The following is a 12,310-nucleotide window of genomic DNA, read 5'->3' as shown; positions in this document are numbered from 1 at the left end:
ATGTCTTTTTTTAATTAAAGCCATCCACTATCAGAATATTATTTCTTTATGTGACCCATCCTTGCCTGTGTCACCGTTCTGTTGTTCTGTTCTAGCTCTTCTGTTAAAGGAAGGAATGCCCAGGAGGAAAAAATGAGGATGGATGGATTGGAATGGAATTGCCAATGGGTGATGAAATTCTATTAAACACGGGGTTACACCTGCCAGGCGACAATGTGCCATGACGTGCTGGGTGTCCCCAGAAGCAGAGGTAGCCCAGGGATGCCCCACCGGCATCTCAGCTGTGCCCTTGCTGTCTCCAACAGGGTAAAGGTCATGAAAGGCATGAACGTCATTGGGGTGAGAGCCAGCAGCCCCTCCGTGTGGGAAGTCAAGGAGAGCACAGATTACGCTGGGAAGTACTCACCTGCTGTCATCGTTTGTCAGAAGAAATCGGCTGGCTCAGAAAAAAGGTGAGTCCCCATGGCCTGCCGTATATTCAGATTATCAGTGCTGGTGGCCTCCTTCCCCCCGCCCCCCCCCAATCATTAACAGCCACTTTCACTGCCGTTTGCATTTGCTGTGCGTCTGTATTATTAGCGCTCCTAGGTAAGATGGATGAAATCCTTCATTTGGAAAAAGGTGAGCTATTATTCATGGTGGACCTGCTTACAGTCCCAGTGCAGCTCTGGGTCACCTGCAGGGACTACTCCATGCAGATGGAGTTTATCTCCAAATGATGTTACACGGCAACGTGACCTCTTTCTAATCTGTACAATTAGGGAAAATGGAAAGTCTGGGCAGCTCTGATAAAACGGCCCATTTTGCAAGTGTTCCAAACAGGAGTTGCTCGAGAAAGCAAACAAACAAACAAGTAAAGTTTGTAGATTTCCTGGCCTGAAAAGGTGCTTTCCACCTTTGCTGTGTCAATTTAAATATAATGCAAGGATTGCATTTTGTGTGGGCATATTCTGATGGGCCTGTGAACAATCTGCTGTGGAATTATAGGGAACTGTGACTCTGTCTCTGATACTCACCAAATTAGAAACAGTCGATTCACAGCTGGGCAGAGAGACTTGGAAACTCAGTGGTTCTTGATTTATTTCTGTTTCCTGAAACCTCATTTGCGATTCAGGAGAAGGCAGTGGCAACCCACTCTAGGACTCTCGCCTGGAAAATCCCATCGACGCAGGAGCCTTGTAGGCTGCGGTCCATGGGGTCGCTAAGAGTCGGACACGACTGAACAACTTCACTTTCACTTTTCCTTTCATGCATTGGAGAAGGAAATGGCAACCCACTCCAGTGTTCTTGCCTGGAGAATCCCAGGGTCAGGCGAGCCTGGTGGGCTGCCATCTATGGGGTTGCACAGAGTCGGACATGACTGAAGCGACATAGCAGCAGCAGCAGCAGTATTTGTGATTACAAAATATTTTTGGTCTGGTCACCCGTTTTTGCCACTTTGGGGTTGGTTGGGTTTTTTTTGCTCATTGTATTACTGGCAATTGAAATAATAATAAATGGACCAACCCTACCTATATAGCATTATTTCTAGAGTCAGTTTTTTAAACTTCCTAGATCCATGTTTAGAGAAAGTTTACTTTCCATTGTTTATTCTAATATAGAGGTCGTGAATCTCAGCTGATGTCTAGTTTGCCTTTGGGGATTTATTTCCAAAGAGCATTTGATGCAAATTTGGGGGTGACATAATGTGGATATCCCTCCATGCTCCTGTTTCACATGGGTGCTCTGAGATTTGGGTTATCAACTGTCAAGCTCTGTCAAGACTTTCCTCTTGTGACCAGTGTTTCAAGAATTTTTTTTCTTGAAGACTTGCTTGTAGAGCAGATGAGAGCAGAGAAGAGATCTGTATCCGAGTACTGCCCTAAGTCTTTACGTGGTAATGGTCTGCACATGGAATACCTTCAAGAACTCATAAATAAGGTCACATCCAAAAGTGTCTGTGCCAGTGATATGGTTTGGGAAGTAAGGTGCCAGCTCCCTTAAGGGTTTCCTTTGTGTTGTAATGTTAGCAAAAACTGGGAGGATAGATAGGTAGGTAGATGAATAATGATAGATAGATAAACAATAAATAGATGATAGTTATAGAAATAATAATGTGATGGATGGATGAGTGGATAGATAAATGATACATACACAGATAGATATATAGACAGACATATTTTTTTTTTTTTACCAGAAAGTTGCAGGAGTCTGGGGGAGACTTGGGAGAAATTCCAACCAAGGTTCTTTTTTTCCTTCTTGTTTCTTCTTGCCATTTACTGTATGGATTAGTGGAAGTAGCAGTGATTGTAGTGTTATGTATGAAATGCAAAGAGATTTGAATCATTTGAAACATTTTATTGACTTTCTGGCTAAGCATTCATTCAGTCTGTCTTGGGCATGGAGAAATTAAGGAAACTTTCCAAGAGTAGCTCATCCCTATTAAGATGTCAGGTGTAAGCTGCCTTTTTATGCATCAACTAAGACAGGCATTCCCAAGGGGCTTTAACACTTCCTCAGATGAAACAGAAAATCAACAGCTCTAGAACGTATTGAAATATACAAATGTATGGTACTTGCCATTTTCCCCCCTTTCATCTGTATTAGTATCTTCTTTAAGAAACAAATTCTCTGAATGGAATGTCAAGCTACTCCTTCACAGTTCTGATACCATCATGCCACTCACTGTGGAGAGTATTCCTTATCCATTTGTAGATTCTGATATCAGTTTTCCATTTCCTACTATGGGTCTAGATGATGAAAGAAAGCATGTGGACTCATGTAGACATACACAAACACACACAAGTCTCTATATATAATATGTTATATTTGTGTGCATATGTAGACTATTATATGTATGTGCATATGCAGTATATTACATGTCTTTGTAATGTGTCATATATATAGTATATGTATATAGGACATATAAGTGATATAGGTGTTTCAGTATCTACATGTATACATGGCATACTTATGTGTATTTGTGTATATCTGCATTAATACATATGCTTTCTTTCATCATCTGGACCCATAGTAGGAAATAGAAAAGTATGTTATGATGCAGAGGTTTATTCAGTGTTTTTCACTCTAGTTGTTACACTACAGCCAGGAAGGCTTTGCGTAATGAGGAAGCTGTAGAATGCATGCTCTTTTAGATGGAAAACCACACCAATCTGGTTGGTAGCTGTTTCTAGACCCTACAGCAACATCTATTACATGTGAGAGTCTCTGTGAATATTCCTTTAGTGACATCCTAGAATTAGACTATATCTCCTTTACATTATGTATCACAATGCAAATCTGTAAGTACACATACTGAATAGTCTTTGACATACCTGTTCATATCAAGTAAGGTGCATAACAGCATCTGTATTGATGACCTATTTGGGGAAAACCCAGAAAAGGACACTTTTTCAGCAGAGGGACTGGCAACTGTGATTTCTTTGGGGATGAGCTGGGAAGTTGGGGAACAAAGCTGAATGTAAATTATTTTTTACTGTGAGCCATTTGGACTATGATTTTTTTTAATATGTGCATGTATTACCATTTAATATTATGTATACAGTTAAAATAGACTTTTCTGAATATGATATATTCATTTATATGTTCAACTTTTGTCCTCCCTTTAAATTCTTTTTGTTTTGCTTCTGTCTTTATGGAGTTAAATGCAGAAGAATCATGCTCCACTCTTGGGGATCGTGAGCTCACCAGAAGTTCCATTTCCTTTTCCTTGAAGGATAATTGGAGAACGTATGATGGATTGGATGTTTTCATGTTAATAGGTTTTGCTTCAGAGGCAGTTTTGCTTTATACATTCTCCCTACTCTCTTTGAATCTTTTTCAGTTATTCTTTTTTTTTTCTTTTGAAAAAAAAAGAAAAAAAAATTTAAACTTTATTTATTTACTTATTTTGGCTCCGCTGAGTCTTAGTTGCAGCATGAGGGATCTCTGTTGTGTCATGTGGGGTCTTTCGTTGTGACGCAGGGATTCTCTAGTTGCAGCTCATGCAATTCTCTCTCATGCAGCTCTCTTTGCTGCCCCATGGCATGTAGGATCTTAGTTCTCTGACCAGGAATCGAACCCATGTCCCCTGCATTGCAAGGTGAATTCTTAACCACTGGACCACCAGGAAAATCCATCAGTTATTCTTAAAAGTCAGAGTCAGATCATAAAGATGCAGAAGAGTCAGTGTTAATGAACTTGAGAATCATGGGTTGTGAATTGCTAATAATTTACCATGGACTGTGAAGGTGCGTTAATGAAGTTAAGTTCCTGTGACAGGTGTAATTTTATGGATTAAGGAGACGCTTGTCCAGTGATGAACTCAAAAGGAGTAGGTGAAGATCTCTTATCTAAGTTGAAATACATCCTTCATTTTTTAAAAGAACTGTGGTTGTTCAAAGCCTTATCATCACAGTATTAACATATGAATGTTACCCACAGCTATCAGATCTGTTTTGACTAAGCATTGCCAGGAAATATTATGGAACAGAAGGAGAATAACTAATTATGCTCCATCCATCAAATTCCATTTGGCATTTTCTAAATCTTGCTCACTCTAGCACTTTGTAAACTTAGATAAATGTATAACAAAAGTCACGTATTTTTTTTATTTCTTTGCTCTTCTTTGCATAGATGAGTGTTTTCCAAAGTTTGCCATAGTTTCTATTTAAATGATTTTAGGTGGTATAAAAAAACAGGGTCAAATAAACTTAAATGACAGAAATGTGTGTGTTTTCCAGTTATCCAGCAAGACTTCTAATTGAAGAGAAAATTCATCTCTTTTAGGGGCTGATATGTCTTAAAAGTCTCTATCCTTTGTTAATAGATCGTAGGCAAGAAAGAGTACATAGTTAGGCTTAATCCTTTCTCATGATTATCCATTTACTTCATCAGATACTGCCTTTCCATTTATTATAGGTAATTTTGTTATGACTTCATGCTCATACTGCTTGCCACATGACAGGACAATAAATTGATGAATGAGTTGTTGGGGAAAAAGATAGTGACTTTATTCAGAAAGCCAGCAGACTGAGAAGATGGTGGGCTAGTGTTGCAAAGAATCATCTTACCTGTGTTAGAATTCAGGCTTCTTTTATCCTAAAAGGGGAGTGGGGGTGTTGACTGTTGCATACTTCTTGGTGCAGGAATCTTTTGTTCTTGCGACTATCGATGTAAGTAGGTCACAACCTTATAGTCCATTCTGCAACCTTTTAATCTCTATAAAGTACTAAAGCTTTAAAGATCAGAGCCTTGAGAATGGGCTGTGCTGTATATTTCAGGCTATAGGCAAATTCTTAACTTGTAGCAAAAGCAATAGAACACAGAAGTTAAAGTAAAAATAAATAGATCCAATATGGAGTCAGATTTGTTCTTCCCAGTTACAATATGTTTCATTTTAAAACAAATAAAGCTTAAGTAATAGCATGAGGTACCATAAATAGAAAGTGATATTTAAAGGATACACAGATATGATTATGATCATGAATGTATGTTCAAAAAATATATGCTGGCGTGATAAATCCATCTCATAATACTTTTATTAGGATTAAGTTTGATAATTTAATGAGTGACTTACAAAAAATAAAATGACCTAAGTGAAGTAAAAGTTTACTTCACTGTCTCGTAGGAGAAACCGTGATACACGCAGGCCATAGATGGCCTGGCATTTCCTCAGTACCATCAGGGTCCCAGGCGCCTATCTTTCTTTAACACCATGTTTATGCATGATTCTTATCCTCATAGACTAAGATGGATACTGGAGTGCCAGCATATATGCATTGCAGGCTTTAAAAAAAACCCCAAAAAACTGACAGAAAAGAGCCTTCTCCCTTGGATCAGTTCCATTTGAGCAACTTTTCTAGAAACTTATGCCAGCCTCTAATACTCTCCTGCTTCTCATTGGTCAGGACTTAATCACATGGCCTAACCAGACCTCAAAGGGAAGTAAGAAACATCATGTATTGCAGGCAGCAGTGTACTTAAGTCAGAATCAGTTTTCTGCTCCAAAGAGAAAAGTAGACTGGATGGGTTAAGGGACCAGCAACCTTGATCTCAGCAATTTATAAAGAGTAAATCTTGTGGGATTTCCAATAGGATGATGGAAAGGACATGGTACCTAACCATCCCTTTCATTCTGCCAGGTTCCCATGGAAATTTTCAGCTATTATATTTAAAATAACAAGGTCCTGCTGTATAGCATAGGGAACAATGTTAAATACCATGTAATAAACTATAATGGAAAATAATGTGAAAAGGGATATATACATGTACACATATGTATGTCTATATATGTATATGAATCACTTTGCTTTACACCAGAAACTAACATACCATTATAAATCAGCTATACTCCAATTAAATAAACAAGTACATATATATAGGGAAAAAATTATCATGCATATGTTAGAAATGTACAGACATATTTGTGAAAAGTACAAGATTGGATTGAAGGAAGATACCAAGATTGCCAATCTCAATTGTGCATTAGGGTATATATGTATACCTATGGCTGATTCATGTTGAGGTTTCAAAAGAAAACAGCAAAATTCTGTAAAGCAATTATCCTTCAATAGAAAAAGAAATTAATTAAAAAAAAAAAAAAAGAAAAGGACCAGGAATGTGAGTAGAGGAGATCCAGGCACACACACACACACAAATCAGGATTATCTCCTAACATTGACAGCAGGTGCTGGTACAGGGGGACACAGACATGTCAAAGCCAGTAAGATTTCCTCTTTGGACTGGTGGCAATAAGGGGCAGTCACTGGACGGGGAGCACACTTTTGGGGCAGGTACTCAAACAGGCAGAAAACCCATGTGTGTGTGTGCGCTCCATCCCTCAGTCGTGTCTGACTCTTTGTGATCCCATAGACTGTAGCCCGCCAGGCTCCTCCGTTCATGGAGTTTTACCAGCAGGAATACTGGAGTGGGTTATCATTTTCTACTCCAGGAGATGTTCCCAACTCGGTCTCAAGTCTCTTGTGTCTTTTGCGTTGATAGGTGGATTCATTATCACTGCACTGCTTGAGAAGCTGCAGAAAACCCATAGGCATTTAAAAATATCACCTCAAGAAATTTGGGGAACATTCTTAAAAATCAGAGACAGAAACAGAATTTTGTGCATTAAATAGGGATACTTTTAAATACTGACCAGTGGTCTCAGATTCAAAATAAGCATGAGGTCATCAAAGACAGATGAAGCCAGCAAGGAGAAAAAGTCCATGAGGTAAGAAAGATGGAATGAGAAACTCAATGACTTTTGGACTTGCTACTGTAGAAAATGCAATCAGAGACTTCCCTGGTGGTCTAGCAGTTGAGACTCTGCCTCCTAATGCAAGGGGTACAGGTTCAATCCCTGGTCATGGAGCTAAGAGTCCACATCTCACGCCAAAAAACTGAAACATAAAACAGAAGCAGTATTGTAAAGTATTCAATAAAAACTTTTAAAATGGTGTACATTTTAAAGAATTCTTAAAAGAAAGAAATGAAGTCAGTAAACTTGAGAGAAAACTTTGGGAGAAAGAATTTTCAGAAGAGAGAATAAAAGAACTGAAAATAAGAAAGAAATCCCTAAAAACCAATCAAACAAGACTATCTAGAAAGAACAACCACAGGTACAGCTGAAGATAACCTGTTACCATAAGGTCCGGCACTGCTAGTTCTACACCCAAGAGAACTGAAAACAAATGTCCACACATGTCCAAACATGTTCACAGCAGCATTTGTTATCACAGCTAATAGATGAGCAGATAAACACATGATCTATCCGTGCAAAGGAATGCAAGGAACTCTACTCAGCGCTCTGTGGTAACTGAAATGGGAAGGAAATTTAAAAAAGAGGGGCAGATATATATAAACCTCTCACTTTGCTATATAGCAGAAACTGATACAACATTGTAAACCAACAATACTCCAATAAATTTTTTTTTAAAGGAAGAAGGTAGATTAGTGGTTGCCTGGGAAGGGGAGAATGGAGAGATTTTGGTCATGAATATGTGGCTTCTTTTGGAAGTAATAAAAAATACTCTAAAATTAGATAGTGCTGAGGTTTGTTCAGGGCTTCCCAGCTGGTGCTAGTGGTAAAGAACCCGCCTGCCAATGTGAAAACCCAGGAAGATTCCCTTGGAGAAGGGCATGCCAACTCATTTCAGTATTGTTGCCTGAAGAATCCCCATGAGCAGAGGAGCCTTATGGGCTATAGTCCATGGGGTCTGAAAGAGTTGGACAGGACTGAAGCAGCTTTAGCATACATGCACACTTGCTGGTTGTTCAACTAAAAACCTCTGGATGGTAAATGGATGGTGACTTTTATAGTATATGAATTATATCTTGATAAATCTGCTATAAAGTCAGTTGATTACAAAAGAGCTAATGAGATAATAGCAATTTTATCAATAAATATAGGAGAGGGAAAATTTAGCAGATATTCAATCAGGATGTTGCCAGATGGCAACATTACTCGTGATTCATAATGTCCCCTTCATTGACTCCGTATATATTTCTGAAAATTCCCGTGGTGAACATAAAATTTTTTTAATTAGGAAAATATCAGATATGGAAAACAAACAACAAAAAATAAAGTTGCAATGCACTGTGGCTAGGAAAATTGTTTAATAGAGTCTGTACATCTCTCTTGTCATTGTGCAGTGGAATATTGACAGTTTAGCAATGCCTTATTCATCTGCTGACTTGTCCAAATTTGAAGCCGGAAAGAGCTGGCCCTTCTTTATCGCTCCAGGCAAAACTCTCGTAATAGAGATGTTATAGATCGGTTAAAAATGTTCAGTTTTGCTTTAGAAAGTGAAGTTTTAATGATTGCAATTTACTGCTACTTGACAATGTCAGGATGACAGATCAAGTGATAGAAATAAAAAGATCTTTTTTTTTTATTAATGTAATGATTTGATTAGAGTTATTTTCTAGCAATTTCTCTTCAGCAAGGCAATTCAGGTCTTCTGACATCCAGGACTTGAGTTTAACAACAAGACCTGAGACAATGGTATAAAGTTATCAAAATTTCATGTCTTTCTTGTGGAAAGTGTGATTTTTTTTTTTGATGCCTTAAATGCTTTCAGTAGCCTTATTGTTGGCTGTTATGGATTATAATAGTCATACCTATTACTATCTGAATGATAATTCTTTCACAAAGAGTAGAAACGATACAGATGTAAGATTCATGAAATCTAATATTCATTGCTCATTTTTATCCCGGCCATCTTGCAGTTCACCAAAGAGGCAATAAAAGGTTAAACATCTTGTTTTGTAACATCAACCCTATCAATGTCAGCCTTCACTGAACAATTGTGAGAATCTCATGTAATCCTAAACATGAACAGACACACTTTGAAATAATCAAGATTACATACCTGGATTTCCCTGCTCGTCCAGTGGTTAAGAATCAACTTTGCAAGGCAGGGGACATGGGTTCAATCCTTAGTCTAGGAAGATCCCACAGGCCATGGGGCAACTAAGCCCATACACCACAACTACGGACGCCTGAACACCCTAGAACCCGTGCCCTTCAGCAAGAGAAGCCACTGCAATGAGAAGCCCTCTTACCGCAACTAGAGAATAGCCCCCATTCACCACCACTAGAGAAAGCCTGTGTGCAGCAGTGAAGACCCAGGGCAGCAAAATAAATAAATATATATGTGTGTATATATATATATATTTTTTTTTTTTAAAAAAGAACACATACCCAAGTTCTCCTTGATCATGAAAGATTTTGCTTTATTTCCATAGCCTAACTGAAAATTCCTCAATATACCAGATGAATTACATTAGTTGTACATGGAGCTTGAGTTGTATATGGAGCTTCATACTTGAGTATGAAAAAAGTTTTTCCACTGTCTTTATTATTTTTTATATTTTATGTTGGACTATATTTACAGTGCTGTGTTAGTTTCAGGTGTGCAACATAGTGATTTAGTTGTTCTTTGTGGTTGTTGTTTAGATGCTCAGTCATGTCTCTTTGTGACCCCATGAGCTGCAGCAGCAAGTCTTTCCTGTCCTTCACTATCTACTGGAGTTTGCGCAAACTCATGCCCATTGAGTCGGTGATGCCATCCAACCATGTCATCCTTTGTCGGCCTCTTCTCCTCTTGTCCTCAGTCTTTCCCAGCACCAGTCTTTTCTAATGAGCTGGCTCTTCGCTTCATCTGGCCAAAGTATTGGAGCTTCAGCTTCAGCATCAGTTCTTCCAAAGAATATTCCGGGTTGATTTCCTTTAGGATTGACTGGCTTGATCTCCTTGCTGTCCAAGGCACTCTCAAGAGTCTTCTCCAGCACCACAGTTTGAAAGTATCAGCTCTTCAGTGCTCAGCCTTCTTTATGGTCTAACTCTCATATCTATACATAACTACTGGAAAAATCAGAGCTTTGACGATATGGACCTTTGTCCTAATTATATTGGCAAAACAAAGATACAAATAATGAAATATTTTTCTGAGAATGAGGAGGAACACAGAATCCTCGTACACCATTGGAGGAATTATAAAATAGTTTGTCCTCCTTGGAGAAATACTTGTCAGTATCCAGCTATTGACTTTAAACTTTTTTTTTTTACTGAAATATAGTTGATTTACAATGTGTTACTTTCACTATGGTGCTAGAGAAGACTCTTGAGAGTCCCTTGGATAGCAATGAGATCAAGCCAGTCAATCCTAAAGGAAATCAACCCTGAATATTCACTGGAAAGGCTGATCCTGAAGCTGAAGCTCCACTACTCTGGCCACCTGATGTGAAGAGCTGACTCATTGGAGAAGACCTTGGTGCTGGGAAAGACTGAGGGCAAGAGGAGAAGCGGGCAACAGAGGATGAGATGGTTAGAGAGCATCACTAACTCAATAGACATGAGTTTGAGCAAGCTCAGGGAGATGGTGAAGGACAGGGAAGTCTGGTGTGCTGCAGTCCATGGGGTTGCAAAGAGTCAGACAGTACTATGCGACTGAACAACAATTTTCGCGTGTACAGCAAAGTTATACATATATATTCTTTTTTCACATTCTCTTCTAAGTTATTACAAGATATTGAGTATAGTTTCCTGTGCTATACAGTAGGTTCTTAGTCACAGACATAGACAAAAAATTTATGGCTACTAAAGGGGAAAGGTGGGGGGAGTGATAAATTAGGAGGTTGAGATAAAAATAAACACACTACCACACATAAAACAGATAATCAACAAGGACCTACAGGCTGTTGATGCATGTTTAAAACGTGCATCCATGTGACCCTGAAAGGACAGGTCTAGATACTTCTCCTCCAGATAAACACTTAGCCATGGATATGGAGAGATGGGTGCGAGAGTGTTCTTTATTGCATTTTTAAAAAACAGCTGTTAAAAGCAGCCTAAATATCCATCAAAAGATAAATTGATTTTAAAATTGTACATTTATCTAATTGAAACTTATGCAGCAATAAGATGACAATTATGAAGAATTACCTACGTGTAATTATTAATGAATGTTTATTAACGTTTGTTTTGATAGGCCAGGGTTCTCGGCTTCCTTAATCAATAGAAATGGATAAGAGGCCAAACCAGAAATTCAAGCAAGGATTCAGTAAGGCCCCTGCTGCAGCAGGAGGGAGCGAGAAGAGGAACAGGCCCCCATGTTCACTCCCAGAGGGCGTGAGAGCTGTTTTCTTATAATCGGTGAGGATACGGGTGTATCCAGGGGTCCAGCTGGAGAGGTTGCTGAGGTGCCTCAATAGGTGAATAAAGAAGTTGCAATATATATACACAATGAGACATTACTCAGCTATATAAAAGAATGCATTTGAGCCCATTCTAATGAGGTGTATGAACCTAGAGCCTATTATACAGAGTGAAGTTAAATCAGAAAGAGAAAGACAGATATCGTATATTGACGGATATATATGGAGTTTAGAAATATGGTACTGATGATCCTGTTTGCGGGGCAGCAGAGCTCACACAGATGCAAACCACAGACTTACAGTCACAGTGGGGAGGGAGAGGGTGGGATGACTTGGGAGAGTAGTATGAAAACATATACATTACCATATGCAACAGAGACAGCCAGTGGGAATCTGCTGTAGGAAGCAGGAAATGAGCGACCGGGGCTCTGTGACAACCTAGAGGGGTGGGACAGGGAGGGTGTGGGAAGGGGCTTTACGAGGGCAGGGACATATGTATTTCTAAGGCTAGAATTGATGCTTTTGAACTGTGCTGTTGGAGAAGACTCTTAAGAGTCCCTTGGACAGCAAGAAGATCAAACCGGTCCATCCTAAAGGAAATCAGTCTTGAATATTCATTGGAAGGACTGTGAAGCTGAAACTCCAATACTTTGGCCACCTGATGTGAAGAACTGAC

General features: G+C 39.0%; 1 protein-coding gene across 1 annotated transcript in view; it reads left to right on the top strand.

Moving 5' to 3' along the window:
* Positions 1 to 12,310, top strand: part of TMEM132D (transmembrane protein 132D) — an 835,380-nt gene that overhangs the window by 396,835 nt on the left and 426,235 nt on the right. The window contains exon 3 of the mRNA XM_043902103.1: positions 306 to 452. Coding sequence (XP_043758038.1) covers positions 306 to 452 — 147 coding nt within the window. The remainder of the gene's footprint in view (positions 1 to 305; positions 453 to 12,310) is intronic.

Source organism: Cervus elaphus, chromosome 5 (genome assembly GCF_910594005.1).
Source record: "Cervus elaphus chromosome 5, mCerEla1.1, whole genome shotgun sequence".
NCBI classification, from domain to species: domain Eukaryota; kingdom Metazoa; phylum Chordata; class Mammalia; order Artiodactyla; family Cervidae; genus Cervus; species Cervus elaphus.
Note: the sequence above shows the minus strand (reverse complement) of the source record. Positions and strands in the feature narration are given on the sequence as shown.